The sequence below is a fragment of the Oncorhynchus clarkii genome, unplaced genomic scaffold, assembly GCF_045791955.1.
Source record: "Oncorhynchus clarkii lewisi isolate Uvic-CL-2024 unplaced genomic scaffold, UVic_Ocla_1.0 unplaced_contig_10042_pilon_pilon, whole genome shotgun sequence".
NCBI classification, from domain to species: Eukaryota; Metazoa; Chordata; class Actinopteri; order Salmoniformes; family Salmonidae; genus Oncorhynchus; species Oncorhynchus clarkii.
In genome coordinates, this window is record NW_027259380.1 from 9,835 (window position 1) to 26,457 (window position 16,623).

The 16,623-nt window shown below is 39.7% G+C and overlaps 1 gene segment (V, D, J or C); it reads left to right on the forward strand.

Moving 5' to 3' along the window:
• The first annotated feature begins 1,082 nt into the window (after positions 1 to 1,082).
• Positions 1,083 to 4,351, forward strand: LOC139400113 (T-cell receptor gamma chain C region C10.5-like). The segment is given in 6 exon segments: positions 1,083 to 1,155; positions 1,279 to 1,330; positions 2,257 to 2,294; positions 2,845 to 3,150; positions 3,491 to 3,565; positions 4,215 to 4,351. Coding segments are annotated over 6 exon segments (681 nt in total).
• Positions 4,352 to 16,623: the final 12,272 nt, after the last annotated feature.

Genomic DNA, 16,623 nt, shown 5'->3' on the forward strand with positions numbered 1-16,623 from the left:
GATGTTTACACCAAGGAACTTGGTCTGCTTGGTCCTCTTTTGGTCCTCTTTTTCCTATAGTCCACAATCTACTCCTTTGTATTGATCACGTTGAGGGAGAGGTTGTTGTCCTGGCACCACACGTCCAAGTCTCTGACCTCCTCCTTATAGGCTGCCTCGTCGTTGTCGGTGATGAGGCCTACCACTGTTGTTCCATAGGCAAACTTAATGATTGTGTTGGAGTTGTGCCTGGCCTTGCAGTCATGAGTGAACAGGGAGAACAGGAGGGGGCTGAGCACTCACCCCTGAGGGGCCCCTGTGTTGGGGATAAGTGTGGTGGATGTGTTGTTACCTACACTTACCACCTAGGGGCGGACTGTCAGGAAGTTCAGGATCCAGTTGCAGAGGGAGGTGTTTATAGTCCCAGGGTCCTTAGCTTATTGATAAGCTTTGAGGGCACTATGGTGTTGAATGCTGAGCTGTAGTCAATGAATAGCATTCTCACATTGGTGTTCCTTTTGTCCAGGTGGGAAAGGGCAGTGCGGAGTGCAATAGAGAGATTGCATCATCTGTGGATTTGATAGGGCAGTATGCAAATTGAAGTGGGTCTAGGGTTTCTGGGATGATGGTGTTGATGTGAGCCATGACCAGCATTTCAAAGCACTTCATGGCTACAGATGTGAGTGCACGGGTCGGTAGTAATTTAAACAAGTTACCTTAGTGTTCTTGGGCACAGTCACTATGGTGGTCTGCTTTAACTTCTTGAGTGGAGGCGGCAGGATTTTTGTTTTTTGGCTACAAAAACGTATCCATTTGAAACTGCCTATTTCTCAGGCACAGAAACTAAAATATGCATATAATTGTCAGATTAGGATAGAAAACACTCTAAAGTTTCCAAAACTGTCTGTGAGTATAACAGAACTGATATTACAGGCAAAAACCTGAGGAAAATCAAACCAGGAAGTGTTTTTTTTCCTGAAAGCTCTCTGTTCCATTGGATGCCTTGCCTTCATTTAAAGGGATATCAACCAGATTCCTTTTCCGTTGGCTTCCTCAAGGTGTCAACAGTCTTTAGACATAGTTTCAGGCTTTTATTTAGAAAAATGAAAGAGAAAGATAACTTTGCGTCAGTGGATAGCTGGGTGTTCGCAGAGTTTTGCTTGCGCAACCGAGTGGGTCAGCCATTGTCTCTCCCTCTCCTATTGAAAAAGCAACAGTCCCGGTTGATATATTATCAATTATATATTTTAAAAACAACCTGAGGATTGATTATAAAAAACGTTTGACATGTTTCTGTAGACATTACGGATACTGTAGACATTTTCGTCTGCTATGTCGAAGATCATCAAAGGTAAGCGATTTAATCTATTGCTTTTCTGACTTTTGTGACCAATCTACTTGGCTGCTAGTGTTTGTGATATTTTGTCTACTGAGAGAGATGTTCTTACATAAATGCTTGTTATGCTTTCGCCGAAAAGCTGTATTGAAATCTGACACGCCAGGTGGATTAACAACATGCTAAACTGTGTTTTGTGATTTCATGAAAATTTAATATTTTTAGTAATTTAGTAATTTAATTTGAATTTGGCGCGCTGCAATTCAGCGAGTGTTGATGAAAATGATCCCGCTAAAGGGATGGGTGCGGCAGCTTACCGATCGCTGCAGCTGTACACAGCCCATCTGTAAATAGCCCATCCAACCAACTACCTACCTCATCCCCATATGTGTTTTTGTTTTTCTGCTCTTTTGCACACCAGTATTTCTACTTGCACATCCTCCTCTGCACATCTATCACTCCAGTGTTAATTGTGAAATTGTAAATACTTTGCCACTATGGCCTATTTATTGCCTTACCCCCTACTTCATTGGCACACACTGTATACAGATTTTTCTATTGTGTTATTGACTGTACGTTTGTTTATCCCATGTGTAACTCTGTGTTGTTGTTTTTGTCACACTGCTTTGCTTTATCTTGGCCAGGTCGCAGCTGTAAATGAGAACTTGTTCTCAACTGGCCTACCTGGTTAAATAAAAAAATAAAAAATAAATAGATCTGTAAAAAAAATTAAAGCTCAAGAGTTATGCTTAGATATGCAGAGAAACATTTAAATATTTTGGATTAACAATTAAAAATTCTTAATTATCAAATTTAAAGATGGAGGGGGACTAGCTACCTCAGGAAAAACCCACCAACCCCCCACCACTCCCAATATCCACCCCTCCAGGCTATCCTCACAGTGCAGACTACTTTTTGAGAAGGGGATTTTCACTGTGAAGGCTCGAATTTGGCTCTGGCACGACACTTTATGTGACAGGTAAGATATCCATTCCTCTGATTTTCAAAAGGTAAACAAAGCAGTAGTCCTTAATAATTAATATTTAATCTATAGCTCTATTCACTATCCAAAATCATTTCGAAAACATCTGCAGTATTGCTCTGCAAATATGCACTATTCGTGATTAATCCATGTTAGGACAAAAATATTAAGTATTTGAAAATGTGTTATTAGTCTGTACAATAGATAATTCAGATTTTCAAGGAAGCCATATGAATATTTTACAGTATATTGCATGTCCCTACTCTTAGAGATATACCCCCTCAGTTAAATTAATGATATAAATGTAAAGTAATTTGACATAGAGCAAAAATGTTTAACTGTTTACTTAAATAAGAGTCTTACGTTATGATATTGAAAGTTATGATTTACATTGAAATAATATATTCCATAAAGGATAGTTGTTATGGAGAAAAATGTAATTAATTGTTCACTTGAATATAGACAGTACAGCTGGATATAAAACAAATGGTGTGGGACATCACGATTCATCTTGTCTGTAAATGTTATTATTTCTCTTGAAAATCAGACGGCATTAAACGAAAACCCAAAGTGACGCTGTACTCAGCGTCCAACTCTGAGTCGAATGGGAAGACCACCCTGCTATGTCTGGCTAGAGCCATGTTTCCAGACTTGGTCAAGATCTCATGGAAGATTGAGGAAGCAAACGGCGGAAGAACGGAGGTGCCCAAAGCAGAGGGGGAACAGCTGGAGCAGAGGGAGGAAAAACAGACGACCAGTATGATCATCATTGATAAAGAGAATACGTACAGGAACAAATACATCTGTTCTGTGGAGCATGAATGGGGCGCTCAACATTTTGTCATCCCAAAAGGTAAAGCCAGTCATTGAAATAGTTTTACATTAGTATGTAGACCTATTATGTTTTTCATACACCATTATTCATTTAATATTTATGTACTATATTTATATGAGTAGGTTATCATGGATTCAACCATGTAAAACTGACATAGGCCTATTAAAAAGAAAGTACATAAAAATGTGACACACAATTGGCCATTGCATAGGAATGTTGTGTAGTTCGTTTTGCAAGTTAAAACAAAACACCTTAATTAGCGTAACAATTATCCCTGACAGTAGCCTACATAATATTCTGAAAGCATATTCTTTAATATTATCTTTTTCCATCTCATTCTCAAATAAACCAACTGAAGATACTCCAACCACCATGTCTGCACCAGCGTTCAGAAATGACACGCAGGAGTCACAGACTCTGCAGTTTACCGAAGGTAAAATTCATGTACATTTCATGCAGGGTTGGGGTCAATTCAAAACAAAAAGAAAAAAGGGAAAAAAAGAAAAATATGAGGGGTTGGATAAATGAACAGATTTAGACAGGTATTAAATCCGATTGCGTTTTGTAGCTATTCCACCTTCTGAGGAACGCATTCACGTTAAACGCTGTTTATGGCTGCTCAATTTGAAATTACCTTTAATTAAGGGCGCTTTCACATATCCTCTTATGATCCGGATCCAGGAGCGTTTAGTAGCCTACCCTGATCCGCGCTATAAAGCATGTGTGAGACACAAATTAACCCGGGCTGAAACGAATCCTAGACCAGCGTGAGTAGCAGGTCCAAGATCCAGGACCAGAGTGCCAGGAATTGTGACTTGGCAGAGCGAGTCGAATGGAACTTTTTTACCTGTTGCACTCGCCAAGGTCATGTAAAATTGAGTTTTACCGTACAAAACGCGATCAGATAGATAATCTGATCATGGTTTATAGGCAAAGTGCCCCTTAAAGGCACTTGTTTGCCGAGATGCTATCCACGGTAAATATAGCATAAATTGGCTTAATAGGACCATGTGTTTTTAAACGGCAATGCCTGTAACCTGCATTAAAATTGAATCCCAGCCTTAATCTTTTCTCTTCCCCAGATTCCTTCCAGTCAACGTGCAGTCTGAACCTGGCCTCTGTGGTTTACACAGTGATGATAGTGAAAAGCATGGTGTATTGCTGTGGGCTCTCTCTCCTGCTGCACAACAGGATCCTGGGAAGAGGACCCAGCACCTGAAGACCTCTATGAGGAAAATCATTTATGTGCTTTTTTTTACATTGATACAATGTTGTTGTTGGGTTGTTATTTTTTACATTGATACAGCTTGCATGACATTTTCCTTGCCTAACACAGCCTGCTCAAATTAACCAAGTTGCTCAAACGAACCATATTATTTCAGAAGAGGATGCCTTTGTGAACAAAATGTTGCAACAACAATGGATCTGTAAATGATTGTAAAATACATTTTTACAGTTCTGTGCTGTTTTCGATGAAAAAAGATAACCTAAAACCCCTAAAATATTGCATCTCTTTACTATAAGATCATCTATTCATATTTGGGAAAATGTTATTTAATTGAATCTCATTAGAAGCGGAACAATACAATTGTAAGTTCACCAATGATCTGTTTTCAACTTGTTTGCTTCAATGTGCATGTTCCCGACGCAGATGTTGAGCCTAGACTTAATAGTGGTGGGATAATATGGTTCATGTTTCTTTGGTGTTCTAAGGACATGTGAAATGGTAGTTACTGGAAACAAGATATAGCTAGCTGCAGAACCACAGCTCAAGTGTGTGAAGAGATGGTTATCCAAAGCTGCTGGATGATTCACTTGGCCTTGATCTGTTTTTACCTCTAGTTGTGGGTTCGGCTCTTGCCATCAAATTGAAGAATATGACAGCGATGGCAGACGAGTCCGTAATGGTAGTTTATGGTTCTTGCATTTGTAGAATTATAGATCTATGGCAAAACAAACTTTTTACACTTTTGTTTATGTGTACGTTTTACCTTGAAACAATCTAATTTGTTTTTGCATATATATTTTGCAAGGAAATGAACATTGTTATCAAGAGAAGTATTTTCCATGTTATTGTCATGTTATTACCATTTATTCTGTGCTTCAATGTAAAGTGCTACAGAAATGTCTTATTAATTGATTTCTTTTCTATACATCGAAACCATGAAATAACACATATGGAATCATGTAGTAACCAAAAAAGTGTTAAATAAATATATTTGAGATTTGAGATTCTTCAAGGTAGCCACCCATTGCATTGATGAATTCATTTCACGCACTTGGCATTCTCTCAACCAGCTTCATGAGGTAGTCACCTGGAATGCATTACAGTTAACAGGTGTGCCATGTTAAAAGTTAATTTGTGGAATTTCTTTCGTTAATGCACTTGATCCAATCAGTTGTTTTGTGACAAGGTAGGGGTGATATACAGAAGATTGCCTTTTTGGTAAAAGACAAATCCATATTATGGCTAGAACATCTCCAATAAGCAAAGAGTGTGTCTTCCGCAAAACTCTAACATTTAAGACATGAAGGTCAGTCAATACAGTTTCTTCAAGTGCAGTCGCAAAAAAACATTAAGCGAAACTGTCTTTCATGAGGACCGCCACAGGAAAGGAAGACACAGAATTAACTCTGCTGCAGAGGATCAGTTCATTAGAGTTAACTGCACCTCAGATTGCAGCCCAAATAAATGCTTCAGTAACAGACATATCTCAACATCAACTGTTCAGAGGCGACTGCGTGAATCAGGCATTCATGGTCGAATCATATTAAACAATATTGTTGTACGCAGAGTGAGTCCAAGTAACTTATTATATGACTTGTTAAGCACATTTTTACTCCTGAACTTATTTATAATCCATTTTAAATTCAGGCTGTAACACAACAAAATGTGGAAAAAGTCAAGGGGTCTGAATACTTCCCAAAGGCACTGTATATTGTGCGTTTTGAAACCTTTCATCATCCTCATTACTTGCATTAAATGCCTCCCTCAAGTGTCACTAAATGTAGAGTGGTCCAAAATGATTGACACCCTTGATGAGGGGGCGACAGGTAGCCTAGTGGTTAGAGCGTTGGGTCAGTAACCGGGGAGAGACTACATGGACACCCCTGGCCTGCAAAGCTATGATTAATGTCATGCAGCCAAGTGAACATATCACACAGGGTTGTGACAGCTAAGGAGTGTCGGTATTTTTGCATTGCTGTGTGCTCGATTTTATACCTGTCAGCAATAGGTGTGGCTGAAATAGCCAAATCCACTAATTTGAAGGGGTGTCCACATAATTTTGTATATATATATATATTTATATATGTGTGTGTGTGTAGTTTTAACCTTTATTTACAATGACGGCCTAGGAACAGTGGATTAACTGCCTTGTTCAGGAGCAGAACAACAGATGTCAGCTCGGGGGTTTGATCAAGCTACCTTTCAGGTTACTGTCCCAACGCTCTAACCACTAGGCTACCTGCCGCCCCATAGTATACGTCTAAACAAGGATAGGTACCTCCCCAGCAGCTAATGAAAATATTATTCTACTTCACAGCAGCTTCAAGAAGATAGTTAGCCTACTAAAATAGTCTGAGCTTCATGCATCTTACCCGACAGCATGAGGTTGGTGCCTGAAACTGATCATTGTAATCTACAGTAGGCATAAACCATTACTGTAAAGAAATACAGCATGTTAGAATAATTTTTACAGGAGGCAATCTACAGCCTTGATTCTGTAAAACACATGTATGGTATTATACTGTGCACTCTACAGTGTTTTACTGTTGAAATTGCAGAAAAGTATTCAATACATAAAATGACTGGCTAAAATCCCAGCCTATAAACTTGTATTTTCTCCAGATTCATTCCAGTCCATATGCAATCTGAACCTGTCCTCTCTGGTTTATACAGTGATGATAGTGAAGAGCATGGTGTACTGCTGTGGGCTCTCTCTCCTGCTGCACCACAGGAACATGATAAGTACCAGTGGACACATTAATTGAAAGGAAAAACCCCAAGTATGGATATAGTTGTAAGTGGGCTGGTAATAACAAGGATTTTACATCCCATTGAGGGCGAACATTTTTTTATTTTATTTTTTATTTGTCGTACTTTATTTTAAGATGCTAAAGTAATGTGAGCCATATCTTTCCTTGTCTTCCATTAACTTCAACTGCCAATTATGAAATGAATTGCAGAACTTTTAATTGTGTATATTGTGTTTCCTTAAAATTGTGTCTCCTTAAAATGTACAATCACATTTTACTTTTGATGATTGTGGGAGCTACTCGCTGCAGACACTTGAAAGAAGGTTAAGTTAAGGTTTCTGAAAAATAAGGAGAGCAAATATTGAAGGTAGATCCTTATCATAGCGGTACATTATTTTCACTAAATCCGTCTTTGATTTACACCAAAATATTTCAAAAATATTAATGTGACCTATAGCTTATGTAGTCTCATTATTTCTAAATATGGATAATTATCCAAAATAATATTTAGTAAATTGTCATGTGTGTAATGAAGTGTAATTTTTTTCAAGAAATTTGAGTTTGTTTTCGAACATAGTATTTAATACCTTAATTCAATTATTTTATTAATTTACCATGAATAATTGAAAATCCAGATGTTATTTTTGTTTTAATGAACTAAATGCTGAGTGCTTATTGAGCAGACGAATGAGCGAAATCATGAATTTGTGCTTTTTACATTGATAGTGTTTTTCCTTGCGTAACACAGCCTATGTATTTTCCTTGCTTAACACAGCCTATACAGTGTGCAAAGTTTCTCAAAATAACCAAATCCTTTCAGATGGGGATCGGTTTAATCATCGCTGCATTCGTGAAAGAAATGTTACAGCAAACTTGGTTCTGCAAAGTAGCCTATTGTAAATGTTGTACTTTTCCGGGCTGTTTTTTATGAGGAAACTGTCACCATAATATAACATAAAGGCTACTTACCCCCCCCCCCCCCCCCCCAACCCCCCCCTCCCAACATTGTATTTATTTTCTATAAAATAATCAATTGTTATTTGTGAAAATTGTATTTTATTGAATCACTTCAGAAGCGGAACAAGATCATAAGATCCCCCTTTCTCTGTTTTTAAGCTGTTTGCTTCCATTTGTGTTTCGAAGCAGGTGTTGAGCCTACTCACCCAATAGCAGTGTGAAAATGTGGTTAATATGTTTCTTTGGTTTTCTAATGAAAGGTGAAACGTAGTTACTGGAAACAAGACATAGCTGCATAACCGCAGCTCGATCGTGTGATGAGTTGTTGGTTTATTCAAAGGGTGATGGATGTTACATTTTTTTGTGGGTTCATTTTGACATTTGCATTTGAGTCATTTAGCAGACGCTCTTATCCAGAACGACTTACAGGAGCAATTGGAGTTAAGTGCCTTGCTCAAGGGCAAATCTATCGATTTTTCACCTAGGGGTGTGTTCGTAAATTCGCTCTGGCTATCTTCTCTGATTTCAGAGCATTCTCGAAATACAAAATACAAAGACGAGTAAAACTAATGACAAACTAATAAAAAGCTATATAGCCTGCACGGTATTGCTTCACTGAATTAATTAAGCAAGCAATGTAATTATTGATCAAATGTGGTAACATGCACATAGGCTTTCCACTGTGAAAATTAACTTGGTGCCTTGAACAGTGAACCTTATTAATTGACTCTATTGAAAAAGAGAAGAGAATGCTCTCTTTAGTGGGTATGAAACAACAAGGCCGGATTTCAATCTGATTAACTTTGTCGGCTACAGGATTGACAGTTAACTACATGCAGCAGGATGTTTTTTCTCACACATCAACACTTGCTAATGGTGATGATGGTTGTGGCATTTATGTTGTTTGATTAGTGAGAGATACAAGTTTCCAGTAAAGTGGGCAACCTAATCTAATCTTCAACATGAGTGTCTTGATAGGCTATATTTTTCAAATGCCTTTGAATTATTGATTATTATGTAAACATGCTCTGACCATCTCCAATTCAACCTCTGATGCTACTTTACAAAGCATAGTAGTATGGTCCCGTGTAGCTCAGTTGGTTTTGGGTTTGATTCCCAAGGGGGACCAGTAAGCTATTAACCGCTAGGCTACATGCCACCATATTTCTTTCAAATCAGTGAAGGGAAGTTCACACTTTGGGAGGAAGGACAGATATGTAGATAATACAATTGGAATATAGCCCTTGTCAACAACAACAGGAAGTGGCATCAGATTGGAGGAGCAGTTAGAAACAACAAGGCCCAAGTGACAGTGTTTCACCTCACATCTTCGTCTTTGCACCAACTGAACATAAGTATCTTCAGGTTCAATAGAGGACACATCAGAATCATCATAGAAATGTCTCTCGGCTCTGTTGTCATTCTTTACTCACTTTATTTAACTAAGTGCGTACCAAACAATATTTTTTTCTGAACAATGCACCCTGGTCATTGATGCAAAGTTTGTGGTCACATCATTTATTCTAATTTCTGCTAATATATTTTAATCTCAGTGTTTTATAGATTCGTTTTTGTTGTTGTATTCTCCTGCAGAATCTTGTCAGATCACAAAAGGTGACGTGTGGCTTGAAGCAATGCGTGCGGGATCTATTTAAAGGTCAGTGGCCATGCTGACAGCATTCCCCAACCCAAAAGCAATTACATTATGCCCACAACCCCTACCCAACCCCTTCCCTTTTTTCAACTGGTCATTCAGTACATCACCGTTTCCATTCAATTGAACTCGTATTTTTAGATTTTCACAATTCTTAACAACATAATCACTGAAAATGGACTGTCATATAATCATATCACATCAACTGCAGGACATACACATTTGTATATGGTGTGTATTGTTTCCCTCCTTAAAATTAAAATGAATATCACATTTTACTTAAGGACTTACCCATTGCAGACACTTAAACAAAGGTTAAGTTAAGGTTTTCTGAAAAATAAGGAGAGCAAATCTCAAATCAAATTAAATTGTATTTGTCACATACACATGGTTAGCAGATGTTAATGTGAGTGCTTGTGCTCAAGCGAAATGCTTGTGCTTCTAGTTCCGACAATGCAGTAATAACCAGTGAGTAATCTAACCTAACAAATTCACAACAACTACCTTATACAAACAATTGTAAAGGAATGAAGAATATGTACATAAAAATATGTGAATGAGTTATGGTACAGAACGGCATAGGCAAGATGCAGTAGAGGGTATTGGGTACAGTATACATTTGAGATGAGTAATGTAGGGTATGTACACATTATTTGACATTATTATAACATTATTGTTATTATATATTTTTCAGGTAGATCACTGATGATTTAATTTTAGACTGTTTTGTGAAAGTTGTCCTGCAAAATATGTCATAGTTAAATTATTTTCACAAAATCTGTATTTGATTTCTACAAATATATACACAGTGTGGAGAACAAGTATTTGATACACTGCCGATTTTGCAGGTTTTCCTACTTACAAAGCATGTAGAGGTCTGTACATTTTTATCATAGGTACACTTCAACTGTGAGAGACGGAATCTAAAACAATAATCCAGAAAAAAACATTGAATGATTTTTAAGTAATACATTTGCATTTTATTGCATGACATAAGTATTTGATCACCTACCAACCAGTAAGAATTCCGGGTCTCACAGACCTGTTAGATTTTCTTTAAGAAGCCCTCCTGGTTCTCCACTCATTACCTGTATTAACTGCACCTGTTTGAACTTGTTACCTGTATAAAAGACACCTGTCCACACACTCAATCAAACAGACTCCAACCTCTCCACAATGGTCAAGACCAGGGAGCTGTGTAAGGACATCAGGGATAAAATTGTAGACCTGCACAAGGCTGGGATGGGCTACAGGACAATAGGCAAGCAGCTTGGTGAGAAGGCAACAACTGTTGGCGCAATTATTAGAAAATTGAAGAAGTTCAAGATGACGGTCAATCACTCTCGGTCTGGGGCTCCATGCAAGATCTCACCTTGTGGGGCATCAATGATCATGATGAAGGTGAGGGATCAGTCCAGAACTACACTTCAGGACCTGGTCAATGACCTGAAGAGAGCTGGATTCACAGTCTCAAAGAAAACCATTAGTAAGACACTACGCCGTCATGGATTAAAATCCTGCAGCGCACGCAAGGTCCCCCTGCTCAAGCCAGCGCATGTCCAGGCCTGTCTGAAGTTTGCCAATGACCATCTGGATGATCCAGAGGAGGAATGGGAGAAGGTCATGTGGTCTGATGAGACAAAAAATTAACTTTTTGGTCTAAACTCCACTCACCGTGTTTGGAGGTAGAAGAAGGATGAGTACAACTCCAAGAACACCATCCCAACCATGAAGCATGGAGGTGGAAACATCATTCTTTGGGGATGCTTTTCTGCAAAGGGGGCAGGACGACTGCACCGTATTGAGGGGAGGATGGATGGGGCCATGTATCGCAAGATCTTGGCCAGCAACCTCCTTCCCTCAGTAAGAGCATTGAAGATGGGTCGTGGCTGGGTCTTCCAGCATGACAACGACCCGAAACACACAGCCAGGGCAACTAAGGAGTGGCTCCGTAAGAAGCATCTCAAGGTCCTGGAGGGACCTAGCCAGTCTCCAGACCTCAAAGCAAATCAAATCAAATCAATAGAAAATCTTTGGAGGGAGCTCAAAGTCCGTATTGCCCAGCGACAGCCCCGAAACCTGAAGGATCTGGAGAAGATCTGTTTGGAGGAGTGGGCCAAAATCCCTGCTGCAGTGTGTGCAAACCTGTTCAAGAACTACAGGAAACATATGATCTCTGTAATTGCAAACAAAGGTTTCTGTACCCAATATTAAGTTTGGCTTTTCTGATGTATCATATACTTATGTCATGCAATAAAATGCTAATTAATTACTTTAAAATTACACAATGTGATTTTCTGGATTATTGTTTTAGATTCCGTCTCTCACAGTTGAAGTGTACCTATGATAAAAATGACAGACCTCTGCATGCTTGGTAAGTAGGAAAACCTGCAAAATCGGCAGTGTATCAAATACTTGTTCTCCCCACTGTAAATATTTAGATTACTTAAATATTTCATTAGTAAATATGTAGGCCCTTGAGTTCTAAGTATGTATCATTATCCAATATAATATTTTGTAACTTGTCATGTTTTCTAATGTAGTATTTCATACCTTAATTCAATTATTTCATTAATTCACCATGAATACCTAATCATCCAGCTTTTATTTTTGCTTTAAATAACTAAATGCTGAATGCTTATTGAGCAGGTATATTTGTCTATGAGGGAAATCATTTATTTGTGCTTTTTTACATTGATACAATGCTGTTGTTGTTGTTTTACATTGATAGGGATTGTATGAAGAGTGACATTTTCCTTGCGTAACACAGACTGCTCAAAATAATTACGTTTCCCAAAGTAACCATGTCCTTTCAGATGGGGATGGGTTTAATAATAGCTGCCTTTGTGAAAGAAAAGTTACAACACAAATGGTCCTGCAAAGAATTGGTGCTGTTTTGGATTAGAAAAATGTCACCATAGAAGATAAAGGCTACTTGAAACCATCAAAACATTTGATTTCTTTACTATAAGATAGCTTATTCTTAGTTGTGAAATGTGTATTTTATTGAATCATTTCAAAGTTGTGACAGAGGAAATGCTGTCACAGAGGAAATGGCTTGTTGAGCAAGAGCAGTGGCAGCCAGGGAAAGTGTTGGGGGGAAAATGTGGTGACATCTTGTGGTCTTAATTTGAATTACAGGCAGGGGGCAGTTACCCCAATGGGCTAATTAACCTCTAGTACCCTACTTCCCAAAGAAGGCCCTTTAACCCTAGGATGCATAGTAAACATGGCACCCCAAGAATGCATATGCCGGGCCAAAATGACCCGATAATGTAATACCTGTGTTTTATTAATATGGGTCTAAAATATCCATTTTGTGGAACATCATTATTTTGAGTAATGATTCTTTTGTTTGAAATGTTTTTAGTTTGATATACATTTCAATGATGACATATTATGAAAATTCATAACCGCTATTACAATCCTCTTCTGGCCCTGGCTGCTCTGAGTGGTGGTGGCAGGGTTCTCTTTCATCACCCAACATCTTTCCATTACCTCAGTTCTTCTGTGGAGATGGAATAACCTTCCAGAAGGACAACCATCTCTGCAGCACTCCAACAATCAGGCCTTTATGGTAGACTGGCCAGACAGAAGCCACTCCTCAGTAAAAGGCGCATGACAGGCCGCTTGGAGTTTGCCGAAAGGCACCTAAAGGACTCTCGGTGTCACGTTCTGACCTTAGTTCCTTTGTTTTGTCTTTATGTTACGTGTGTGCGTTTTAGGTAGAGGTGGATTTATTTTCTTAACTTGGCACCCTGTGTTTTGGCACCTCAGGAATAAATGTCAGTTGGCTTTTCATAGCCGATCATTCAGAGTATCTCTACCGCTCCTGTGTCTCTAGAGGGCTGAAAACAGCAGGTCTGGGACAGGTAGCACATCTGGTGAACAGGCCAGGGTTCCATAGCCGCAGGCAGAACAGTTGAAACTGGAGCAGCAGCACGACAGGTGGACTTGGGAGCAAGGAGTCATCAAGCCAGGTAGTCCTGAGGCATGGTCCTAGGGCTCAGGTCCTCCGAGAGACAGAAAGAAAGAAAGAAAAGAGAGAAAAAGAGAATTAGAGAGCGCATACTTACATTCACACAGGACACAGGATAAAACAGGAGAAATACTCCAGATATAACAGACTGACCCTAGCCCCCCGACACATAAACTACTGCAGCATAATTACTGGAGGCTGAGACAGGAGGGGTTGGGAGACACCGTGGACCTGTCCGACGAAACTGGTCTGATGAAACTAAGATTAAACTCTTTGGACAGAATCCCAAGTGTCACGTCTGGAGGAAAGCTGCTCATCCACTGTGAGCAGTCGATGGGGATAAACCTTCCTCTACACAGTTTGCAAGGAAAAGGTCCCACACATACCGGAAGGCTGCCTGGTGGTCCATTGCCTCTCAGAACACTCTGGTCCTCTTGTCATCCAGACTCAGGTAGCGACGGATATCCTCATATCTTCCGACCGACATGGAGGCCTTAAACATTGGATTCTGCAGTGGATCCAAATATAGCTCCCGTGTGGAGACATCCCACCTCTTCTCCATTCCGTCGAGGAGGGCTAAACCAATAAAGACCTTTGGTTCCTCTTTGTTGACCTCTCTTCACTCTGTCCCTTTTGCTCCTCAATGATGTTGTCACTAATGAACAGCTCCCAGGCAACTTTTGGTGACAAATGTTGACCCTGGCACAGACACTGGGCAGGGTCCTCAGGATGTTATGGCTTCTAGTCCTGCCTTTAGTGGGGGGGGGGGGGGGGGGTGTTCACTCCAGTAAGACCCATTTTTACTCAGTCTATTTGACTGGTTTTCATCTGTAGAATCATCTAGGACAGCTGAACTACCAGGTTAATCCACAATGCCAACTTCAACCACAGGCACATATTCTGTGTCATCTGAATTGGATACTTCAGATTCTGAGTCAGAGGCACCAATGGCTTCCTCATCCAACATCTGTAAAACCATTATGGTTGTATATCTGGCAACATTCTTATGAGCCTCCTTTTGAAACTATTTTTACTCAATGACTGAAAAAGGAGAAATGAAAACGGTGATTAATGAACATTAAAAACAAGATATTTAATAAACATTTGATGAATTACTTGGATTTTATTGTTGTAGCTAAAATAAATGCAGTGAATTCCACACAAAATACAAATGGGTCATATTTGACCCACATATGAAAACTTGGGGTAGTGATGCAAAAACTCATTTTGACCGGGCATATGCATCCTAGGGTTAACAATATATGCAAATGTAAATTTGATTAAAATAACATAAAAAGCTAATCGTAACTTATATATAATACTATCATTACCAGAAATTAATCATAGGGCCTACAATTTTCACTTTCATCCAAAAACCAAAATACAAAGAAGAGTAAAACCAATAACAAACAAGAGATTTGAGACTGGGACGGAGGTTCACTTTCCAGCAGGACAATGACCCTAAGCATACTAAGCCTTTCTAATCGACCTGGCCGGGATATCCTGGACATTGACCTCATCCCGTCAGAAGATGATGCCTGGCTATTCTTTAAAAGTGCCTTCCTCACCATCTTAAATAAGCAGGCCCCATTCAAAAAATGTAGATCTGGGAATAGATATAGTCCTTGGTTCACTCCAGACCTGTCTGCCCTTGACCAGCACAAAAACATCCTGTGGCGTTCTGCATTAGCATCGAATAGCCCCCGTGATATGCAACTTTTCAGGGAAGTTAGGAACAAATATACACAGGCAGTTAGGAAAGCTAAGGCTAGCTTTTTCAAACAGAAATTTGTATCCTGTAGTACTAACTCAAAAAAGTTCTGGGATACTGTAAAGTTGATGGGTAATAAGAGCACCTCCTCCCAGCTGCCCACTGCTCTGAGGCTAGGAAACACTGTCACCACCGATAAATTGACTATAATTGAGAATTTCAATAAGCATTTCCCTACGGCTGGCCATGCTTTCCACCTGGCTACCCCTACCCCAGTCAACTGCCTGGCACCCTCCACAGCAATCCGCCAAAGCCCCCACCATTTCTCCTTCACCCAAATCCAGATAGCTGATGTTCTGAAAGTGCTGCAAAATCTGGACCCCTACAAATCAGCCGGGCAACAAAAATTGTTGCAACCCCTATTACTAGCCTGTTCAACCTCTCTTTCGTATTGTCTGAGATTCCCAAAGATTGGAAAGCTGCCGCGGACATCCCCCTCTTCAAAGGGGGTGACACTCTAGACCCAAACTGCTACAGAGCTATATCTATCCTACCTTGTCTTTCTAAGGTCTTCGAAAGCCAAGTTAACAAACAGATTACTGACCATTTCGAATCCCACTGTACCTTCTCCGTTATGCAATCAAGTTTCAGAGTTGGTCATGGGCGCACCTCAGCCACGCTCAAGGTTCTAAACGACATCATAACCACCATCGATAAGAGACATTACTGTGCAGTATTCATCGACCTGGCCAAGGCTTTCGACTCTGTCAATCACCACATTCTTATTGGCAGACTCGATAGCCTCGGTTTCTCAAATGATTGCCTCGCCTGGTTTACCAACTACTTCTCAGACAGAGTTCAGTGTGTCCAGACCTTTGGCACTCTCTATGGGGGTGCCACATGGTTCAATCCTCAGGCCAACTCTCTTCTCTGTATACAGCAATGATGTTGCTCTTGCTGCTGGTGATTCTCTGATACAGCTCTACGCAGACGACACCATTCTGTATACTTCTGGCCCCTCTTTGGACACTGTGTTAACGAACCTCCAGATGAGCTTCAATGCCATACAACTCTCCTTCCGTGGCCTCAAACTGAAATCATGGTTATACTGATTGACAATCAGATTTTCCAATTTAACAATGGATATGCGGTTGGTAGTCACTGTAGGACGTCCACATTCATCTGTAGCAGTACAGGGGTTAAGTGGACCAT